Source organism: Meriones unguiculatus, chromosome 10 (genome assembly GCF_030254825.1).
Source record: "Meriones unguiculatus strain TT.TT164.6M chromosome 10, Bangor_MerUng_6.1, whole genome shotgun sequence".
Classification (NCBI taxonomy): domain Eukaryota; kingdom Metazoa; phylum Chordata; class Mammalia; order Rodentia; family Muridae; genus Meriones; species Meriones unguiculatus.
Window position 1 is genome coordinate 34,820,063 of NC_083358.1, and position 22,488 is coordinate 34,842,550.

The following is a 22,488-nucleotide window of genomic DNA, read 5'->3' on the forward strand; positions in this document are numbered from 1 at the left end:
TCATCTCATGATGCATTTGATTTTTATGATATGCATGCCCATGTGTGCTTGAACATGATTGCCCACAGATTTCTCCTAAAAATTCACTCAAAGGGCACAGTTCATCTTATTGCATATGCACCAAAAATTAGTTCATTCCTTATCAACCCCTACTTTCTATACTTAGATAAGCTCTGAAATATATTTGAACAGAAACTGACCATTAAAGGGCAGTTTTTATGGTTGTCGCGGTATAAAAACATATCCCTTTGTTTTGAGTGATATGTGTCTACAGCTCAGAGCACATGGGAGGAATGCCATCAAGCTTGTGGGCATCAGGATTTTCTGAAGCAAAATGAAAGCATGTATTTCAATGATTTAGAACAGAAAAAAATAGTTTATAGCAGAATCTTCAGCTAATTGAAATATTCTGAATAGAGAATTCAAAACATGACTGTATCAAGATGCTGTACAGACATCACTGAGAATCTGCCTTTCTCTGTGTCTCAGCTCTCCATTCTTTGTTGTCTTCTATCCAAATAGTCATGTCTGGTAGAGAAGTAAAAGACAGTAACATTCTAATCATATATTCTATTTGCTTAGAAATCATCTCCACCCCAAGAGTCAGCAATGGATTTTCAGGATTCTCGTGGATGGACACCATTATATATCCATTTTTGAATTGCTATTTACATTCAGGGACACTAATTTACACATAACTATCACTCTAATTTATGCATAAATATCCAAACTCTTCAATTGAGATGTGAGGGAGAGGGAAACAGCCTGCCCTTCTGCTTCATTCCACATCCAACCCCTGTTCCCCTCGATATTACTCTGTCCATGCTCCTACTCTCACATCATTCCCCAGTGTCCCTAAGGGAATGTTATCAGAAGGGAAAAGTAGGGGAGCAGAAGGAAGAGGAACATAGACATATTCTCCAGGGCTCCACAAATCTGGCTCTCAGTCTTATGGCCTTTCCCCTTGCTTCTGCTGTCTCCTTCACACTGTTCCACCATGTGTTCATTCCCAGATGACACAGACAGGGGAGAGCTGAGGTGAGGAATACCCTGGTACCTTAGAGGCAGAGTTCAAACGATCTCCTTTCATTCAGGGAAAGCTCTTAACGCATCTTTTACCTTTATCTTCATAGAATCTTTTTAAACTGGACTTGCTTGGAAACCCAAAAGAGGTAAGGACCTCCTCCTCTTCCCCCTCAGATTACAAATGTCAGTCTGAACATTATTTGTCTCTAATTAACTGTGAATGCAAAAAATCTCCATTGTGACATAATAGTCATTCCTTGTGTGCCCTGAGAGGGAAATGAGATTTAGCCACCCATCAGAGTTTTGCCATTTGGCAAGAGCTGATTTAGCAGCTGGGGTATAGCAGTGACACCGACTGTACTCTGTGCCTTTGTGGAGTCTTCCATTCCAGGATCTGGGTGAGCACAATAGAAGATCAAATAAAATATGTGATGTGTCTAATGGTAGTTAGACCAACAGTTAGAGGATAAATTGGGACATGGGGACAGAGCTGGCAGGTAGTTTAATATACCCAGCAAATAAAAGATGACTTGATTAGGAAGAAGTCAGATGTTGGGGAATTTGAAGATAATATTACAAGCCTAGGGAGGAGCATCTGGAAAAGCCAGTGTGCTTGGAGGAGAGATGGTGAGGGAAGCTTGAGCTTTAGGCGAGGGAAGTACGGTAGCATTTGAAAGGCTTGGATTTTGATTCAGCAAGAAGTAGGTGTCCAGTGGGCTTCAAAAAATAACCTTGGATATGTATGCTATCTTGTTTTTATTTGAGGCACAGGCCTACCATAATTCCAGGCTGTCGATGAGCTGACGATCCTCCTGTCTCTGTTTCGCAAGCCCTGAGATCGTAATCACAGGGCATCATGTCTATCTATGGAGTTCGTTTGGACAGCAGTGTAAAAATCTAGTGTACAGGTCATGGGCAGGACAGGTTCAGGAGAACCAGGTAGGCTTTCCCCTGCAGTAGAGTGGTGAGATGTTACTGGAGTCAGGACACTTTTTAAGGAATTTCTGAGACGATTTGCTGACCAACAGTGAGATAATGAGGAGGAGGAAGGACAGCACTGGCTTCTAACCCAAGCAGGCAAATGCGCTTGGCCTCACAAGTAGCTTTTGATTAACCATGGATAGTATTAGCAACTACTCTGTGCCTTTTGGTTGCTAATATCACTCTTCCATGCATTTGCTCTTCTACATGATCCTTTGCTGTCTGGCTTCTGCAGGTTTATTTCTTTCTACCTCCATGTTCCTTATTCACTTTCATTCCTCATTAGGTTACCAAACCAGTCTATGTAAACACAAGTTAGAATATGTAAATTGCTTTCTGATGATAGTCTTGACTTTGCTTGGAGACCCAAAAGAGGTAAGGACTTTTGCTTTCTGGATTAGGAGATGTTGAGTAAAGATGAAACACTTTTCTTTCATGGAACTAGTACTTGAACACATCCCTGAGTGTCAGGGATGGGTCATATATTGGAAAGAAAAAGTGCAGTAGCTCTCTCTCTCTCTCTCTTCCTCTCCCTCTCTCTCTCTCTCTCCCTCTCTCTCTCTCTCTCTCTCTCTCTCTCTCTCTCTCTCTCTCTCTCTCTCTCTCTAACTGTGCCCCAGGGCAGTTCTTCAAGCCCAGGCCTCGCTGTCCTGGGTGAGCTCAGCACACTGACTCTCCTCTCCTGACCTGTGCCCTTTCCTTTGTGTTGAAATGCCTGCCTTTCCCCTTATTTGTATAGAGTGTTCTGGCACAGGTCCTCCTCAAATTGCAAAACAAAAGGCTCTTTGTAACTTCAGTATCTCTTTCTTCAAATAAGCAGTTCTGCAAGGAGGCCCCCTGTGTTGTCGGACTTTTGTAAGGCAGTGATAATCATGCCCAGGACATATTCTATTTTTTCAGCCTGTTTGATTATTGCTCCATGCTTGTATTATTTTTTTTTCTCCAAATAGTGAATGAAGTCTCAGTTTTGACACCTTGAAAAGAGAGCTCATTATCTGTAAAAACTCATTATCTGTAAAAACTAACTTTGCATCCCAAAGCACTCAAGTTTAGATGGAGATTAACACATACAGTTTGTGTTTATTAATCATAGAGTCTGTATTTGTGAAGTTGCTTGTTAAAATGTACTTGCAACCCCAGCTCATGATACAGCTTATGATACAGCAAGGGTCTTTCTTTTTCGCACAGTAAGCACTGGGCAACAAGACACTCAAGTCATGTCATGCCCAGGCTCCCATCAGAAGTTGAAGAGGAAATACACCATCTTCTTGATTCTTCTCTCTTCTTCACAAATAACCTCTTCATGGTCTGTGTGCTGCTACCTCCTGACAACTATTTGCTGTCTGAAGTAATTTCTCTGTTTAAGATATTCTCAAGCGTAGCGATGAAGAACTTCCAATGTTCCAGCACAGGTGAATGTGATTCATCCAGCACATTACAGAATGTGATGAATGAACTTCCTCCAGCTTCCGTTGTGATGCTTTGGTCTTAAGTTTGGTGTTAATGAGGCAACATCACAGTGCATCCAAAAGAGAACTCAGAGACATGTGCTGTTGGGGAGTGTGGGGGAAGGGCAGACGGAGGAGTGTCTTTCTGGAAAGTGATCCTGTGTGTGATACAAATTGGAAAAACAGGAAAAGAAAACAAAAACATAGTAGAAAGCAGGATCATGAGACAGAAACCAAAGAAACTTATACTCACTTAAACTATAAACAGAAACATTTTAAGCCTTTCCCAACCAGTGCTTTGTTGTAAATGAATTTAATTTTCAAGTAATAATTTAAAAGAAAAGTGTTATATAAGATGTCATTAAATAAAAAATAACCCATAAAAGAAGAATGATGGAAATTTTGTGATCAGAGGCTCCCAGAAACTAACTCTTAAACTCCTCTTGGAGAAATGGCTCAGCATTTGCGAACTCAATGTTTTCAGGGAGTTCACAGACTTACTACAATAATTAACCCAAATTAACATATACATGGATAGTTGAGATACAATATACAGCCTAAACCTTGAACCACATTTTTCTATGGTATATATTTTACTTTGGATGAAAACTGGTCTCCGTAATCCTCTACCACCATCACCTTGTGAGTGCTAACCCCTCAGAGATTCCAAGACTTAGTCTATCTTAAAACACTGAGTTTCTGTAGCCATAGGCACAGGGATCTTTGTGCTAACCCAAGCCCTCGGACACCCAGAGAGGGCACAGATGTAAGAGAAGACAGAATATTCCAAAGAGGCCACATTTCTCTCTTCCCTAGGCCTATCCTTTCCTGCCTGCCGTGATTGATGGGGTGGTGTTGCCAAAGGCACCTGAAGAGATCCTGGCTGAGAAGAGCTTCAACACGGTCCCCTACATCGTGGGCATCAACAAGCAAGAGTTTGGCTGGATCATTCCAACGGTGAGAATGTCCAGACCTCTTAGATGCACTCCACTCAGGCTCAACCAAAGTCCTCCCTGCTCTCATTAAGGGTTATCTGCCCAGATGACTACAGTTCAGAGAAGCTTAAAACTTGCCAAGTAACTATGTTTGAGAGTCTCTGATGAATAAGCTCTTTGGAGTGTCAATTTACATCTGGGGCAGAGGAGGGATTAATAATTGGAACTTTTCTAAAGTAACTACTCAAGGTCCTGGCTGCCCACCACCATGCTTTCTATTGGCAGTGCGGAGCTTTCTCAAGAAGGCATTTTTAGAGCCCTAGTATCAGGCTGGGATGTGGCATACAGGGATAGAAGACATGCTGAAACAGGAGCACATCTCCATATGCAAACTTGGATGGGGTCAGCACATTCCCAGAGTTCTGCATCTCTCATTGCAGAAGGGCCTCAGGGGGCACCACATGAACATTGACACACAGATATAATGCTTGGTCTTGTTTCCCCTGTAGCGTGAGTCTGGGGTGTGTGGCCTGTATCCTCTGTCCCTAAGCTCCTGGCTTCCATATGACCCTGACCTTAATGTTCTCTGACTGTCTTAAGGAACACTGTGGATTCTGATATGATCAATACCTTTACTTAAGTGTCCTCTTTGTTATTTGTGTTCATTCATATATGAGCATTGATTTTGTTGACTTTTTCTCAAAAACTTAAACTCCCATGCCTGTAAAGGCCCCCAAACATCACCACATTCCACTTTGGTTTGCTTAGTTGGTCTTTTGGCTCTTGTTACTTCTCCATAATTCATAATGTTTAATCATTTGTTTAACAGCTCATGGGCTATCCACTCTCTGAAGACAAACTGGACCAGAAGACAGCCAATTCTCTTTTGTGGAAGTCCTACCCAATCCTTGTAAGACTCTAGGGAATAGGGGGGAGTTGGTTGAAAAGGAAAGAAGGCTGTTGGCTCTCTAACCACAGACCAATTTGATGGTGGAAAGGCTATGTTTAAGCTCTCACTTTTTTATTTTCTCACTTTACCATCCCAGTGTGTTGAACCCATACATGTGATTCTCCTACCAAAATCCCATTGCGTTCAGGATAAGTTTTAGGGGAAAAGACCTATTTTTAAAGCTAGCAACTAAAACCGTGGACACTATGACAACCCAAGACCATCCGGAGACTGGAAGCACAAGACTTCCTTATGGAGTTATTTGGATACAAATCAGATAGGTGGACACCAAGTTAGCTACAAATGTTTTATTTTTCTTTTTATGACCTATGGGCTGCTGTAATCTGTATGTTAACAGATATTCTAGGCTCTGTAAACTTAAAGAAAATTTACTAACTAGCAAATCGGATGACCTCTGTGTTTTTTTGTTTCTTTTTTTTTGTTGTTGTTCTTTTTTATTGTGAGGATGTAAATGGTGTCTTTTCCCCAGAAAACATGGCGAAATACCAATAAATTACTTTTTTTCTCCAGAGGATCAGGGGTGATATAAAGAAACCCCTCTCTTCTGTGGGGACAGCTGAAAAGAACATCTACTGGAGAACAGTTTTTAATGTTAGGTCTTTTTAGGCATGTGGGTCTCTTTCACCAAAGCAGCAAGACAATAATAATATGTGATCAGATACCTGAACTCAAATAGCAATTAATTAACATCAATTAAGAGAAAGTGAACCCAGAGAGTTTGTCCCAGTGGTCCATGGGCAATGCTGGGAGGACTTGGTGAGGAGGACTAGGAAGATTAAGAAGACTTGGGATAGTTTAGGATCAATGAATCCTTCTTCACTGGATGCAGAAGTGCCATTGCTGTCACCCAGCTGGCTGGTCACTTTCTGATCCATTTCAGAAAATCTCTGAGGATCTGATTCCAAAGGCCACTGAGAAGTATTTAGGAGTGACAGATGACCCTGCCAAAAAGAAAGAGCTGTTCCTGGACTTGATTGCAGATGTGATATTTGGTGTCCCATCAGTGATGGTGTCTCGTGGTCACAGAGGTGAGTTTCAGGTGTCAGGTGGGAGATGGACCCAAGTTCACCTGCTAGGTCCCTGACCTACCTACTTCTTGGCCTAGATAGATATGAAACCTGCTGACATGAAGGCCTCAAAAGTTGATTCTATATGGCCAGCCATGCTATATCGCTCTTTCTGCTTGTAAGGATCTATGAGAAAGATCTATGCTTGTAAGGATCTATGAGAAGATCTATGTTTAATTAGCAGATAGTCCCAGAAAACAGACCTTCATCTGAAGAGTTGTCCAGCATGTGTCCATCTTAGCTGCAACTGGAGAGCTCTAGAGGACAAGGGGAAGGGAACACTTCAGGCCTCCTGCTGAGAGGCAAGGGAGCTGTGTATTTACTCAGACGAACCGCATCTCACAGGGGTCATGATGTACTTATATAAGTCAAAGGTCAAAGAGTCAGCTCTCTCCTTCCACCTTTGCATGGATTCTGGAGGTTGGGCTCAGGTCCTCAGATCTATGCAGTGAGCCGGTTACCTGCTGACCTGTCATGACAGCCCTTCTCTAATGTTTTACTATAAGCACTTAGAGCTAAAGAACTTTTGTCTTAGAGCTGTCTTAATTTATCTTAGTAGGCTTAGGTATGTTGTGGTATCATCCTATTCAGTTCTAGAATTTTTTTAATTCGTCCTTGAGATCTTCAGTGATCATTCAATACTAAATAGCACGCTGTTTAATCTCTGTGAGTTTGTGCATTGGCTGTAGCTTTTCCTGCTGTTTGTACCTAGCTTTACTCCATTGTCAGAATGAATACAGGAGTTTTTTTTTTTCAATTTTCTTATATTTGTGGACACTTTATTATGTCCTAAAGTGAACTCTTTTAGAAAATTTTTATGAGAATTTTTTGAAGTGTTTGATGGAATGCCTCTGGATGTCTAATTGGTCTATTTCTAATTTCATTTGACTCTATTGCATCTCTGTTTCATTTTCTTTTGTTTGAGTGACCTGTTCATGGGTGAGAAAGGGGTATTGAAGCTACCTACTTTTAAAAAATTAATATGTAGCTTTTATTAATATAATTTGTTTTGGGAATTGGGTTTCTTGATTTGGGCATGTTGTTTAGAACTGAAATGTCCTCTCAGCGGATTGTTCCCCTGAAGAGAGCTTCTTTGTCTCTTCTGACTCACTTTGGTTTGAAGTCTATTTTGTCTAATATCAGAATAACAACACCTTTTGTTTCCTTGGTTTAAGTTGCTTAAAACATTCTTCTCCTTACCCTTCTATCCTGAAGTGGCACCTATCTTTGATAGGAGGTGTGTTTTCCTGGAGGCAGCAGAAATGGGCTAGCATACGTCTTTTTTTTTTGGATAGTAAGAACATTAATGTTATTATTCCAAGGTGTGTATTAATGCCTCTCACTGCTGTTTCAGTGGTGGTGTTTTGTTCTGTTTGTTGACTGCACTGCTATGATTTGGGCTTGCTGACAGTCCGTTTGTTTTCACGTGTGCTGCTTACAGTATTAGAGCTTAGACCAAAGTTACATCCTTTTTCCTCTATGATCTCATATGTGTCCTCACGCTGACTACGGGCAACTGTGCACTGTCTCTCCCTTTGGGGCCTCTGTTATTGTTTTGCATATCAAGTAGCCCTGCTGTTGTGCCTGTGTTTACCGTTGTTCTGTGTTGTGAGTGATTTGACCCTGTCATGGGCTTCTTTTTTTTTTTTTTTTTCAGGTAAGTTCTCACTCTGTAGCCCACGCTATTCTAGACGTCACTGCGTAGAAAAAAACTGAAATCAAGTTTACAGAAATCCTCCTGCCTCAACCTTCTGAGTACTGGGATTAGAGGTGTGAGCTACCAGGTCCAGACTCTTATACTCCGCTTTCTTGTCTACCATTTCTCTTTAATTTTTTCTTGTATATAATATCTATTTTCATTCATTTATTTTTAATCCATATACCTCTTTAAACATACATATTTTATGTATGTATGTACCTCTTTAAAGGGGGGTTGTGGGAACATATCCTTAGGCTGTTTTAAAATGCTTTCTGACTGTCACTTAAATTTCAAAAGGTAACGTTTGATAGGCAAGGGCTTACAAACAATATTTTGAAGTTGTTCCTTGGTTGTTTTGTGAATGCTTCCATCCTCTCTTGGCGCTTCCCCTTGTAGCTTTCTGGTGTTATGTAAGGGCATATCTTGGATCTTTTCTGTATTTATGTTGTATTTCTACCAAATGTTTTTGCTTCCTGTCTACCATCAGGCTTACATGTAATCTCTTAAATTTCCATCAGCCTATACTAAGCTAGTAATAGTTTAACATTGATTCTGGGTAAGAACTCCATAGCCCTGTCCCTCAAAACACACACATACACACACTTTGTGTGTACTTGATGTCAGAATTTATATCATTTGGGTGTAACTAGTTGATTATCTGTCCGACTATAATCATTAGCAGGAATATTCTGCTGACCCCTCACAATGTGAAGGATAGTCTATATCCTCACTGGACTCCTAGAGCACTCTGCCTGTGCCTGCCCTGATGTCTCCCCTATGGCTTTGATGTCTCAAAATAGCTCTGCATTGCTATTTTGGAGCTTTAGTTTAGTGTGAGGCAAGTCCCGAGGCAGCGAGTTCCACAGCCTTTGTCTGGGAGAGGTGTTGCGTGTCCTTCACCTCTGAGGGATCCCTTTCCTGAGCGCATGCTCTAGGCTGGGTTGCTTTCCTTCAGCACACTGCCTTTACCTCTCTGCTCTCCAGGCCCATGAGATTTCCTTGAAGACATCGGATGTAGGTTTGGTCCTTCCTTGTGACGGTCTTCTCTCTGCTGTTCCTGGGGTTTTTCTTTCTCCTTGATTGTTAATACTGTGATTGCTTTCTGTCTCGGCTGCAATTAACTGGAGCGAATTAACAATTCCTTGACCTAAGGCTGGGAACCTAGCCCAGAATGAAAGCATTTTCAGCCACAGTCTTTTGAAATATACCCTCTGTCCTCTTTCCATTTTCTTCCTTTCTGCAAGTCTTCTTATTCAAATGTTTATCCTGGTGATAACACCCCATAGTCTTTGTTTTCCTGAAAGTTCTAGCTTTAACTCTTCAAATATTTTCAGATTCAATCATGAATAGAAGATTTTTTTTTATAAATAGCAGTGTTTCAGGCAAAAATAAAATACCTTGAACAGCATGCTGTGTAAAATAAATACGTTCTTTCAGTCACTAAGTTCTGCATGGCTGAGGTCTGAGATCCTTGCTAAAATGATTGATTGGCAGAGACACTCCTCCCTGACATTGAAGAGCTGCTTTTTAGTTGGATTGGGGTTCAGGGACTGCCCCTGTGGTTACAGAGACTCTGTGAGAGACAATTGGACAGACTGATATTTCATCCTCTGGTGAGATGGCATATGTTACTTAAAACCTTTGTGGGGATTAAGAAGGCAAAGCACTTGGTACATACAATGCTCACAACCTAAGTTTGGATCCTACAACCCCCATTAAACTAAAAGGGGAGAACTGATTCCAGGAAGTCATCCCCTGACTGCTCTGCAGGTGCTGTGGTACAGAATACAGCCACATACTCATCATACTCATACACATTAATAGTGATAAATAATGTTAACTCATACTGTGAAGCAATGACAGCAGTGTACAAAATGTACATAAAATTATCACAAATCTGTGTATATAAAGTTAAGCAGTTTTCTTTTCTTTTATTTATTTTTTTTTAATTTCCTACTGTCTCCAAAGAGGCAACACTATAAAATCTCCCCACTTTTCTCTCTTAGTTACTCTGCTGTAGGCACTATTGTGAATACTGCAAAGTTCTGAGGTTCCAAGGTTTGGGGCGGTGGGGAAGGAGGACATGGGTTGGTCCATAAGAAGCAATAGTTGGCAGCTCTTCTATGAACAAGAGAACCAGCATCATGGCATACAGACAGGGCACCTCTAGTGGCAAGAGAGGAGGCAGAGGAGAGGAGAAGCAAGTCAGCAGACAAGTTCTTTTTCTGTTGGCTCTTCTCTCTTTGGAGCCACCTAGCCACTGTAAAAGTTGAGCACTCCCTAAGAAAGTTTGAAGCAGGGCAAGAAAACTCTAAGCTTTGTGGTTCCTTGAAACAGAAAGAGAGGTTTGTTTCATTTCTGCAAGTATCTTTAGTTTTTACTGTCTTTATTCCTAATGGCCAGTTGTGCAGTGGTGAGCAAATCCACGGGTTTCCCTGAAATGATGTTTGTTCCCCGTGAAGGTAAACAGGGATCTCAGCATGGGGATAGAGGTTTTGGCTCCACACAGATATGTTTTGGGCAATGTGAACATGCATGAATCCATGTCTCCACAGATGCTGGGGCTGCCACCTACATGTATGAGTTTGAGTATCGCCCAAGCTTTGTATCAGTCATGAGATCCAAGGCAGTGATAGGAGACCATGGCGATGAAATCTTCTCAGTGTTTGGATCTCCGTTTTTAAAAGGTAATGTCTCTTTGCTGCCCATGGCTTGGCATTAGGAGGCCTGGATTTGGGTTGTAACTTGATGGCCTTGTGCTTGTTTCTCTTTTTCTTCTGGGTTTGCTTTCTGTCTGCTCTGTAACTGGGTTGAGCTACAGTGGGAGTCATTCCTGAGCTCTCAAACACATAAAGCAGGCTTGTGTCCCTGCTCCCTTTCGAAATCATGACCCATAATGTCAGCAAGAGAGACTGATGGTAGGTCAGCCACAGGCTGCACTTTGGGATAAGAGTACAGCTGGTTGATTTTCCTTCCATAAGAATATGCTGAGATGTGAGTGAGGGAAATGTTCATTTCTAACCCTGGACAAGGTCTATCATGTTTTACTCATCTAACTATATATCTGAGTAATATATTTGCCTTATTTCATAATGTGATACTTGAGGGAAGCCTCCATAGCAGCCTTCAATACATTGCTTTTCAGTAGTTGCATGTAACTTGCAATCTAACTCACCTCTCTCGTGAAATTGGTGTCTCTGGGACTCTTCATTTTTGGTAATGTCTTAGAAATGTCAAAGAGAGAGATTAAGAAAATACCCAAGAGCCGGAAACTCTACAAGACTAAGAAACCCACAGTTGGGATGCTTGGGTCAGGCATATGAGTATGGGTGACAAAGGAAGCCAATATCTGGAAAGCTGTTCTTAACTTCAAGTGTAGACTATTAGCCAGCATATTCTTGAAGGGTAGCTTTTAATTTCATAAGATGCAGTAAGGGGCAAGACTTTGGATTTCTAACTAGCTCCCGTGATGATGTTCAGCATCACACCTGCTGTACGATTGTTAAATTAGAAAAATACAAAACACAAAAACCAAAAACATGTGGTGAGCAGGTGAAGCTTATTCTTTCTTCCCCACAGATGGTGCCACAGAAGAGGAGATCAAACTCAGCAAGACGGTGATGAAATTCTGGGCCAACTTTGCTCGGAATGGGTGAGGCTTGTAGCAAACACAGGACAGATCTGGGGATGTGACCTGGTTATACTTGTCGGGTAGAAGTGTTTTCTAATGTTTGCATGATCAACTTTCTGTCCCTGTGACCACAGCACTCTTAGCAGTGACAGATAGAGTAATCAGATTTGTAGCTCTGAGGGAGTTTCTGAGATAGCTCAGCTTAAAGGAGGGGGGACGTAGATTTTGGTTCACAGATTCAGAGGGTTCAATTCTTGGTCATTTGACCTTCATCTCTGGTTGTCAGTATGGAACATGGTGGGATAATGTAATGGCTAGATCCCTTCATATCTCCATCTCACTGGCAGTCAGACAGCAGAGATAGAAGAAAGACTAGATTCCCAGTATAGTCATCAGGACTATATCCCTTAGGATCAACTTCTTCTCACTAATCAGACCATGTTCCAAGAGCACTTTCATCTTAGGATCAGTTCCAGTAGAGCAAGTATTAGTTCCTGAGACTCCATGTCCAGCATGCAGAAATCTGTTGGTTGCTGTGAGCTCTGAAAAGCTTAGTAAATCCTTCCCTCAAGACCTTCAGCCCCCAAAGTCCTTTTACTGGTTGTGCTTGTGTCCTAATCATATCCTCAGCAGAAGATCCAGGTCCTAGCACTTCTAATTCATTAGACTCTCCATAGCAACATCAGCTTCACTCTCACAGCTTTAAGCATCATGCCTTTAGTGTTGTGGAAGCCTTGATGATCCCATTGCACTTACATTCTCCATGCCTGCAAAACCACATTCATGCTGACAACAGTAAGATTTACCTGTGGCTTCAGATGCCACCAGGCATAAAGGCCCATCAACTGAAATAGCCTCTGAGTGTAAGGAAAAAATGTAAATGTAAGGAAAAAATAGCAATAATTAATTCCTCAGGCTACCTTGTGGGTAGGGAAGCATCTGTGGAAGACTATACCCATATTTCTATGATGGCTGTGGTCTAGAAGCAGAGACACAGCTGCAAGTATAAATGACAAAAAGAAAGGCAGAGGCAATAATGGCTGAAGAGTAAGGGTGAAGCTGACATTTCTAGGCAAGTTCCAAGTCTGTGAACTTTGTGCTCTTGCAAATTCCTAAGAAGTCACTGAGGCAGCTTCCATTTTTATCTGGTACATAAATGTTTGCTTCTCTTAATGAGCCACTCTCTAATAATCACATTCTCCTACAAAAGATTAATCATACTCCTTTGCTCTGGTTGCGGTGGTGAGAGGATTATATCTTGTGAGAGTTTGGGATGGGGACCAAAATTGAGTTTTTCTAATCTTCATGCTTGTAATCTGACTGTAAATATGATCAAAACAAAAAATGAAACAAAACAAAAAAATCTCTATACTACCTGGATGCTATGCTACCTTTGAATCTCCTCTGCCAGTAAATACTCTGTCATCTTTAAACTCAGTACCCATAAAATTTCAGAATGGACAGATACAGGCAAATGCATTGCCATAATGGATCACAACTGGCCTCTAACCCAGGTCCTCATAGAAGCTTCCTTCTCCAGCTTCTCTGTCCTTTTTCCCTACTAGAACCTGCTAGAATTCCCTATAGGCCCCACTCACTGCATTCTGTGTTCTCTACAGCACACTGTCCAAACATTTCCAAACTCCTTCATGGACTAGTTAAAACATATTCCTCAGAATCACATCACTGAGTTAATCACAGAAAAATCCACTTCTTAGTGATATGTTTTAGTCATAATTCTATGTGTTATCATCTTTCAATGCTGAGACAAAATACCTGAAGTTCATCAACTTAAAGGATGAAGATTTTATTTTGGCTCTCAGTTTCTTCTGAAATTTTCACTTTGAGCCTGTGACAAAGTGGAATGTGATAGTGTGAGGGAATTAAATGGGAACCAGCTCCTGGTTTCTTGGCAGTCAGGAATCAGTAACATAAGGAGGAGAGTCCCAACATGGTAAAAAGCAGGCCTTCAGTGGCCTGCTTCTCCCAAGTGGGTACCACCTTCTGATGCCTCCATTAGCCCTAACAGAAGTGTTAGGTGAGCTTCAGCTTTCAGTGTGTGAGAGTTTGAAGGAAATTTAAGATCTAAACAATGTAAAGATTTTCTAAACATCAACAGGCTCTTCCAAGAGGTGGAGGATGGCACAGGTATGGAGGGTATCTTATTGGCAGAGATATGCCAAGGCTCCCTTGGAAATCTCAGCACACCATGGGGACAGCACAGCTGCTTTGGTGAATTTCTTTCTTTTCTTTTCTTTTCTTTTCTTTTCTTTTTTTTTAACTTTGTTCGCAGGAACCCTAATGGAGGAGGGCTGCCCCACTGGCCAGAGTATGACCAGAAGGAAGGGTACCTGAAGATTGGTGCTTCAATCCAGGCGTCCCAGAGGCTGAAAGACAAGGAAGTGGCGTTTTGGGCTGAACTCAGGGCCAAGGAGGCAGCAGAGAGACCAACCCACAGAGAGCATGCTGAGCTCTGACCAGCAGAACCAGCCATGGAGGAGAGCCTGGGGGGGAGGGGTATTTCACAGAAGATCTCGTAGAAACACAAGAGTTCTTATCTTTGAAGCTATAGCATTATATGGTGTATTGTACAAATGCATTAAGGGGGAAATATTTATCCTCATTCCTTTAACTTGTAAAATTAAACATTATTTTGGAAATCAAAGTTAGGTCAGTGTCTGTCTTGGGTAGGTTTTAGTTGTTGTTGGGGATTTTTTCCTTGTTTCTTTGTTTGCTTTGTGTGTGTACACGTGTGCATGCCTGTGTGTGTGCTTGACACAAATTAGAGTTAATGGGAGGCTTGATGAAATGCCTCCATCAGATTGCCTGTAAGCAGTTCTGTAGGACATTTTCTTGATTAATGACTAATGTAAGAGGGCCCAACCCACTGTAGGTGGTACTACCCCTGGCCTGGGGGTCCTGGCTTATATAAAAGAGCAACCGATGGGGAGCAAGTCAGGAAGCAGCATTCCTCCCTGGTCTCTGATTCAGTTCCTGCTTTCAGGTTCCTACCATAAGATATTGCCTTGTCTTTCCTCAGTGAACTGTGACTCAGATACATAAGCCAAATAAAGCTCTTCCTTTTCAAATTATTTTTAGCGCATGGTTTTTATCAGACCAATAGAAACCTAACTAATACAATGTCTTTGGCTCAAGATGAATCTCTGTGCCTCAGTGTAGTCAGAGTTCTGGCCTCTTTAAAAACCTAGTTATGTTATATGGATGTTTTTGTATTAATCCCAGGTGTGGGATAAGAGGTTGGTTCACAGCAGCAGACTACTTGCCTTGCATGTGGTCTGGCAGGCGCATGATTCTGCAAGCTGAAGTAGTTTAATTCTGGGGACTCTGGGAGAGGGGGAAGACCAGAGCCCACAGTGAGGAGGCAAGGCTGTTCCTGCTGCTGGTTCCTGCTCTGCTGCTGCTGTTGCTGCTTTGTTAAGTGGTCAAGAGAAAAGAGACAAGAAGAAGAAGCTGGAGATATGCTGACAAGATGAAGACTGGACTTGCCTTAAGGAACTCAATGTCCCCCATCAGCAGGAAATAGTCTAAAAAGACCTCAATGCCCTTTCTCCCCACTAACCTTCTGTCTCTCCTACTTTAGTTCCCCCCAGACCTTGCCCTTCCCTCTCTTTCTCTGCCTTTATCTTCCCCCACCCCTTTTTCTCTCCTCTGATCTCTCTCTCTTTCTGTGTCTCTCCTCCACTTCTCCACCTTTCTCTCTGTGTGTTCTTCTCCTCTCTCTTCCTCCCTTCCTATGCTGCTTTCAATAAACTTGTATATTATAAATACAAGTTTATATAATTATAATATATAATAAAGTATTTATTATATTTATAATATAACTTTGTCTCACTATTAGCTCATTCCGATAATCACTCATATATGAAGAAGAGTCCATATATATTATACACACACACACACACACATATATATATATATTTATATATATATATATGTCTCCAACATTTTTCTTATTCATTCATTCATTCATTCTATTGGGACCAGTTGAAGTGAGCAAATGAACAAATAGTTGAAGGGTGACTATGAACCTTTTGGAGAATCCAGAACAGGGAAAAATTCATGTCCTGGAAACAACTGAGAGCTTCTAGAAGATAAGAAAAATCTAGAATGGCATCATTCATAGTGTTGTCATTGATAGCAAATCAGATTAAGTATTAGTCATTAATCTTTAACCATGTCCTGGGCACAAAAGGACAAATGAGGGGTTCCCCAACAGAATCTTTTAACTGAATGGTTATGACCCATCATCCTGGCAGGAAGATGTTAGAAGAGTTCTAGAAGAAGAAATACCCACTTAGTCAAATGCCACCACCAGCAAGGCCAACATTGCCAAGGCTATTGCCTATGCTGACCCTTCTATGACCATGTCAAGTGGACCAGCGAGGACTTTCCCTTCACCATCTGAGTGGACAAGATGACTATCTGGCAGGAAGAAGAAAAGATTGCATCCAAGGTGGTAGAGTACTCCAAGACCATCGTGGAGGAGGGGGTCCAATGTCCACATGGATCAGAAGTATAAATCCTCCCAGAAGTTGACCCCCCACACATGGAAATGTGCATGGCAACCTATGGGAACACCACTGCCTGTGAGTAACACCAGCCTCTAAATCATCAGCCACTGAACAACAGGATCTTCAGATCTCTGCCTAGAGGCAGACTTGGCTCAATCTTTGGTATGACCTCGAAGCAGGAGGCCAGCAACTTTTTCAAGTGGATGGAGTTCAATAAATAGCCATTCATGAATTTGAGGTATAAAAGAAAGTGTCCAATAATTTCCCAACCCCCATTTTCAAGCATAAAAATCTAAGGAAGAGCTTTTGTCTACTTCTCACTTTGTGATTCTTATCAAATTATTATTGAGGTACAGTTTCCACTCTTGGCATTCCTTAGTTGCCTGTAGTGGCTTTTTTATTTTGTTGTTGTTTTGGTTTGTTTGTTTGTTTTGTTTTTGTCTAGGGTTGAGGCCCCATGAGGTTTCAATTAATTTAGGAGTTTATTTGTATCTTCCTCCCTTTTGCTAAAAATTTCCATAATTATTCATTTGGATTCTTGGAAATTCCATCTGACTCACTCTTATTGAACGTTTTTGCTATGGACTTGGTGTTTTTACATGGAGACTTACACACCTGGGTATTTCATGGGCTGGGTGTGTTTATTGACTGTATTCTTGTATTTGAAGTCTTCGCAGTGTCCAAGGTGGACTAAGCTGAAGTAGATTGAGATGCTGTTTCTTTTTAAAGGATTAAGGGTGCGCTCAAAAGCTACACTCTCAGTCCATGCCTCAGAGCACCAGACTCCATACCCAACACCACTCTGAGAGTACAATATTAACTATAGAAGCAACCCCAACATCTGGATAGGGCCATTATCAAATGTCAAAATTTCCACTTCAGAACATTCATCCCTTAGGTACAGTAGCTGGTGGAGGGTAGAGGAACATAATTAATATGGTGTGGACTGAGGTTTTAGTTGATAATGTTGCAGTAAAAATGGAAACAGGCTGTGGGAGAATAGGTATTACATCAACTAAAGGAAAACATAGAGGAGGGAGCCATAGATTAAAAAAAAAATGAAGCTAGTATATTCTTTTTTTTTTAATTTTTCATCAATTACACTTTATTCATTCTGCATCCCCCCATAAGCCCCTCCCTCCTCTCCTCCCAATCCCACCCTCCCTCCTCCCTCTGCTTGCATGCCACTCCCCAAGTCCACTAATAGAGGAGGTTCTCCTCTCCTTTCTGATCTTAGTCTGTCAGTTCACATCAAAAGTGGCTGTATTCCCTCGGGACTTAAAGATGATTAAAGCTATATTAAGTTATAGTTAAGAAGTAAAAAGAAAGGGTAATGAGAAAAATTAAGAGAGAAACGAGGTAGGGAAGAGATAAAATAGAATAATAGAAAGTAAATAATAGGATAGGTGCAAAAACAGAGAATTATCAGTCTTAAGCTCTAATAAAAAAACATTAAAACTAAAGCAAAACCAATGGTAGATATTTTAAAAAGAATAAAGATTTTTAAAAATGTAAGAACTAGTCAAAAAGATGCCTGGTGTAGTGCCAGGGGACTTTAACCACAGCACTAAGGAGGTAGAGGTAGGAAAGTTAAAGGCCAGATCTATACAGCAAGCCCCAGACATGCCCAGGACACATAGTAGACCCTGTCTGAAAAGAAAAGGAAGAAAGGAAAGAAAAAGAAAGAAAGAAAGAAAGAAAGAAAGAAAGAAAGAAAGAAAGAGAGGGAGGGAGGGAAGGAAGGAAGGAAGAAGAAGAAAGGAAGGAAGGAAATGTGAAAAACAAAAGAGAGTGAGATAAAAGTACAATAGATTTTAAAATGTATACTAGCTGATTTCTTCCATGGTGGGATTGTCAGGGATGACATGATTGCAGAAGCAGTGGCTTGACAGTTGCAGCTGCTGGAGCATGGCTCTCATGGAGAAAACATCTGTGGATTACTAGTCCACAAATGGCGTTGCTTTTTCCTATATCTCTTCCAGCTTTGTTTCTTACTGCGACTCCATCCTTTTTTCCTCTAATTCAACCTTAGTTAATGCAACTGGTAAGAATTTTAGGGAGACTGGGAGATAAGGAAATGGCTCAGAAACAACCATTATGGAGGAAGCATTCCTCTTGGCTGTAAAGGTAGTGAACCCTGAATTATATGAACAAGAAATTGAATTCATTAAGGCCTTTTGAGCTAACTGTTCCCTGAAAAACTTTATTCAGCTCATGGGTATCGAATTATATCAGGAATTGTTTGAGTTTCCACACTCAGCCCCCAGACTGCTGCAGTCAGGAAGGAATTAGACTCTAGAGAATATACTGGACTCATACTAACTTCCTTTTCTAGAAAGACTTGGTCGCATGGACATGACTCCTTGGGGACAGGATAGGGAAATTACAGGAGCTTTGTATGGTTTATGAGGAAGGTTGCTAGAGACCCTCTGAATTACAAAAGATGTTTAGAAACGGCTGAGAAAGAACTTGCTCAGCCACCAAGAATTAAGAATAGTAAAGCTTGTTTAGTACCTCTTTGCTCTTATACCACTCATTGTAACTGCAAGATTTTGCCCAGATTTCTGAGAAAAGCACTGAGTTAATAATTAAATATGCTTGCTTGCTTGCAATGTAATCACTGTACCGTGTAGGTAGAGTACAGCTTGCTATATTCTCTTTATTCTCATCTGTGGGTCTTTGGGGAAAAGCCAGTATTTGGTGTGGTGTGTGGGGGGGGACAAAAGGGATTTTTATCATGTAGAAAAGATGTATAAGGAAATGATTTAACAATAAAAGACTGGGAATGACTCTCTGATCTAAGAAAAGAGAAAAAAGAAAGGAGAGAAAGAGAGAGCAGAAAAAAGAGCATGAGCAGACACCAGAGAGACTTCCTTCGGAGAACAGTCTCTTGAAAGGAGTCATCCATCAGCTCGTACCTGCCCCTCTGTGTGAAGTCATTTTCTTTCACGCTGATCCATTCCTCCCATTCTCAAGACCCACAATTTACTGAGGCTGGTTCCCGGCACGGGACAGCTTTGAATTCTCTTTCTCTGTGATGTGTAGAAGGTACTGTGTGCAGCTCCAGTTCAAACCCGTCAGACTTGACTTGTGAGTTCACAGACTTCTAATGGCATTTAGACAAAGATTGTCTTTGTGGTGAGTTTCTGAGCTGGGCTAAGCTCAGCGCTTTACTTTGTCTTCCATGCCAGGGCAGTAATGGGACCCTCCCCAGGGTCTGAGGATCAGTTTCAGGCTCACGTGTCACTGTCCATTGTGTTCATCACATTTCCATTTCCTTGTCCACTGCCTCTGTTGATACTGACTCTCCCTGCCACCCTGTATCCATGCCTTGGTTGCCTCTCTGCAGTCAGCGATTCTGTGGGTAGTTATTCCTTCTGTGTTAGTGGGGGAAGGAGTCTTTCCCTGATGCTTCTCACTGGCCTGAGACAGAGCCAAGTACTCTCAGAGAATCTGTGCTGAGAGTACAGACTTGTTGATGTCACATTTCAGTCTCTGGCCTCAAAGCCTGGCCTGGTCTGTCCACTGCTATGTGGTGCCTCACCCTATAGCCTGGGCAGTCCTGACACTCTCTGCCCATGGTTCATATAGTCCTGGGTCACAATCCTTCTCTATTCAACCAGCTCAAATCTAATTTTTGGTTCTTTTAAAATATCTTTTTTTTATCATTAATTAATTTTTTTTAATTTTATTTTTTTCTTATCAGTTACATTTTATTAACTCTGTATCCCAGCTGTGTCCCGATCCCTCATTCCCTCCCAGTCTCTCCCTTCCTCCCTCATCTCCACCGTGTCCCTTTCCAAGTCCACTGATGGGGGGGGGCCTCCTCCCCATTCATCTGATCCTGTTTTATCAGATATCTTCAGGACTAGCTGCAAAGCCCTCCTCTGTGGCCTAACAGGACTGCTCCTCCCTTGGGGGGTGGGGAGGCCAAAGAGCCAGTCATTGAGTTCCTGTTAGAAATAGTCCTTGTTCCCCTTACTTTGGGAAACCAATTGGTTACTGAGCTACCACAGGCTACATCTTAGCGGAGGTTCTAGGTTATATCCATACATGGTCCTTGGCTGAATGTCAGTATCAGAAAAGACCCTATGCCCAGATATAGTTGGTCCTTGTGGAGCTCCTATTCTTTCCCCATCAGACTAACTCCCCTTCTTTCTTATGATTCCCTGTACTCTGCCAAAGGTTTAGTCATGAGTCTTTGCTTTGAAAACACTGCTAGTTAAAGTCTTTCAGATGCGCTCAGTAGACTCCTGTCATACGTTCAATGCACATCCCATCTGTCTTTCTAAACGAGGATTGATCATCTTACCCCATGTCCGCTCTCCTGATTATCTTTTTTTTTTTTTTCAATGCAGTTTATTCAGGAACCTTGAACAATCATCTGACCCTGGGTAAAGCCAGCCCACTTTAAATAGCCTCTGGGTAGCCAACCTCAGCATGCCACGTGGGCAATGCAGATAGGTCCACCTACATGGAAGCAAGCCAGATCCTCAGCCTTAGCCAAATGTGGAGTTGTTTGTGACAGAGAGCACTCACCATCGGGAAGGTGGAAGGCAGAAACCAGCTCCATCTTTAAGGCGCGGCATTACGCAGCTCTCTACAGTTCCCCCTTTGGACGCATCAGGCAAGAGTAGAGGTCTGATCTCTGATATTAGAAATAAATTGGGACTTTGTACTGATGTTCATTTAGATGTCATCCACCCAAAGAGCATCAGACCCGTCCGATACTTTTTTCTCAGAGGCGGGACCTGGGGCATCAACCTGCATGCAATCAGACATGCTCTTCTCTGGGTCCAAAGCGGCTGACCCTGAGTGCAGTGCTTAGCCTCGCATCCTGAGCGTAACATTTTGGCTTTTTATGGTAGCCAATCATGCTTGGGGAGACTGTCCTGCTTCAATGGCTGTAAAGGCCTGAATAGTCATGGCTGCATTACGCTGTTGTGAGACTCTAATCTTGCATATATACCACAGGCAAACCAAGGTGACCAACACCCGAAGGCCTGCTAACGCTCCCATGCCCGCCCATTCCTTCAGATGATTCATGGCTGCAGCAATCCATGATGATAATCCTGTGGCTAGTCCTGCGTCCACTCTGGTAGAATTTACCGTGACAATGGCCACTCTCAGCTGCTCCATCGTAGTATCGAATTCTCCAGTCCAATTACCTAAAATATAGCTAGACAATTGTTTAGACAGATTTGCAGCACAGGGAAAATTCTCATGTTGTATGCTAGTGACTCAAAGTCCAGCATACTTTCATTGACAGCCAAGTTGAGCTATTTGCCATAGGGTATCAATTTGCTCCTGCACGAGGTCAATCCTCTGATTGAACACCATCAAACCTCCTTTTAGTTGAGCATTAATTCCTTTTTGTACATCTAAGGCATGAGCTACATTGGCTAAAAGATTATTCAGGGTCTGAGCAGTCTGCCCAGTATGACTCATGGCTAATGCCGTGGTGGTAGCTCCAACAGCCGCCAATGAGATGGCAGTAACAATGGCAGCTGTAATTCCAAGATCCCTTTTCTGTCTGAAGAGAGTCATAGTGTGAGGGCATCAATGGGCACAGGCACCCAGCGAGGCATGCGAGTAACCAGCTAGTAAATTTACTAGCATTCCAGCATTGGGCAAAAAAGCAAGTATCATTACCACAATTACTTGGCTCTATCTGGCTAATAATGAATAAAAATGGGGGATATAAACAAACAGGTGTGGGCTTATAGGAAATATTATGAGAAGCCTTAACCCCCTCGTTGGAACATCCTGCATCAGTTCTAGAACTAGCAGTGGTGGTGTCCGAGGTCTGAGTAGGTTCAGGAGACCATTGCCCCCAGGGGCGAGACGTGCTCCATGTAAATTGACTAACTCCATGTTTTCCTCCACTTTTGAAAGTCATTTAAGGTTCTTAAATTATTTTTTCCCTTTTTTTTTAAATTTTTCATCAATTACACTTTATTCATTCTGCATCCCCCCATAAGCCCCTCCCTCCCCTCCCAATCCCACCCTCCCTCCTCCCTCTGCATGCATGCCACTCCCCAAGTCCACTGATAGGGGAGGTTCTCCTCTCCTTTCTGATCTTAGTCCATCAGTTCACATCAAAAGTGGCTGCATTGTCCTCTACTATGGCCTGGTAAGGCTGCTCCCCCTCAGGAGGAGGTGACTAAAGAGCAGGCCAGTCAGTTCATGTCAGAGGATA

General features: G+C 42.0%; 1 protein-coding gene across 1 annotated transcript in view; it reads left to right on the forward strand.

The window, feature by feature from the left end:
- LOC110562840 (carboxylesterase 1D) overlaps positions 1–14,849 on the forward strand; it is a 28,301-nt gene extending 13,452 nt beyond the window's left edge. Inside the window, exons 8-14 of the mRNA XM_021659724.2 lie at positions 1,134–1,172; positions 4,272–4,412; positions 5,220–5,300; positions 6,241–6,388; positions 10,682–10,813; positions 11,706–11,778; positions 14,051–14,849. Of these exons, the coding sequence (XP_021515399.1) occupies positions 1,134–1,172; positions 4,272–4,412; positions 5,220–5,300; positions 6,241–6,388; positions 10,682–10,813; positions 11,706–11,778; positions 14,051–14,234 (798 nt within the window). The 3' untranslated portion in view covers positions 14,235–14,849. The remainder of the gene's footprint in view (positions 1–1,133; positions 1,173–4,271; positions 4,413–5,219; positions 5,301–6,240; positions 6,389–10,681; positions 10,814–11,705; positions 11,779–14,050) is intronic.
- Positions 14,850–22,488: the final 7,639 nt, after the last annotated feature.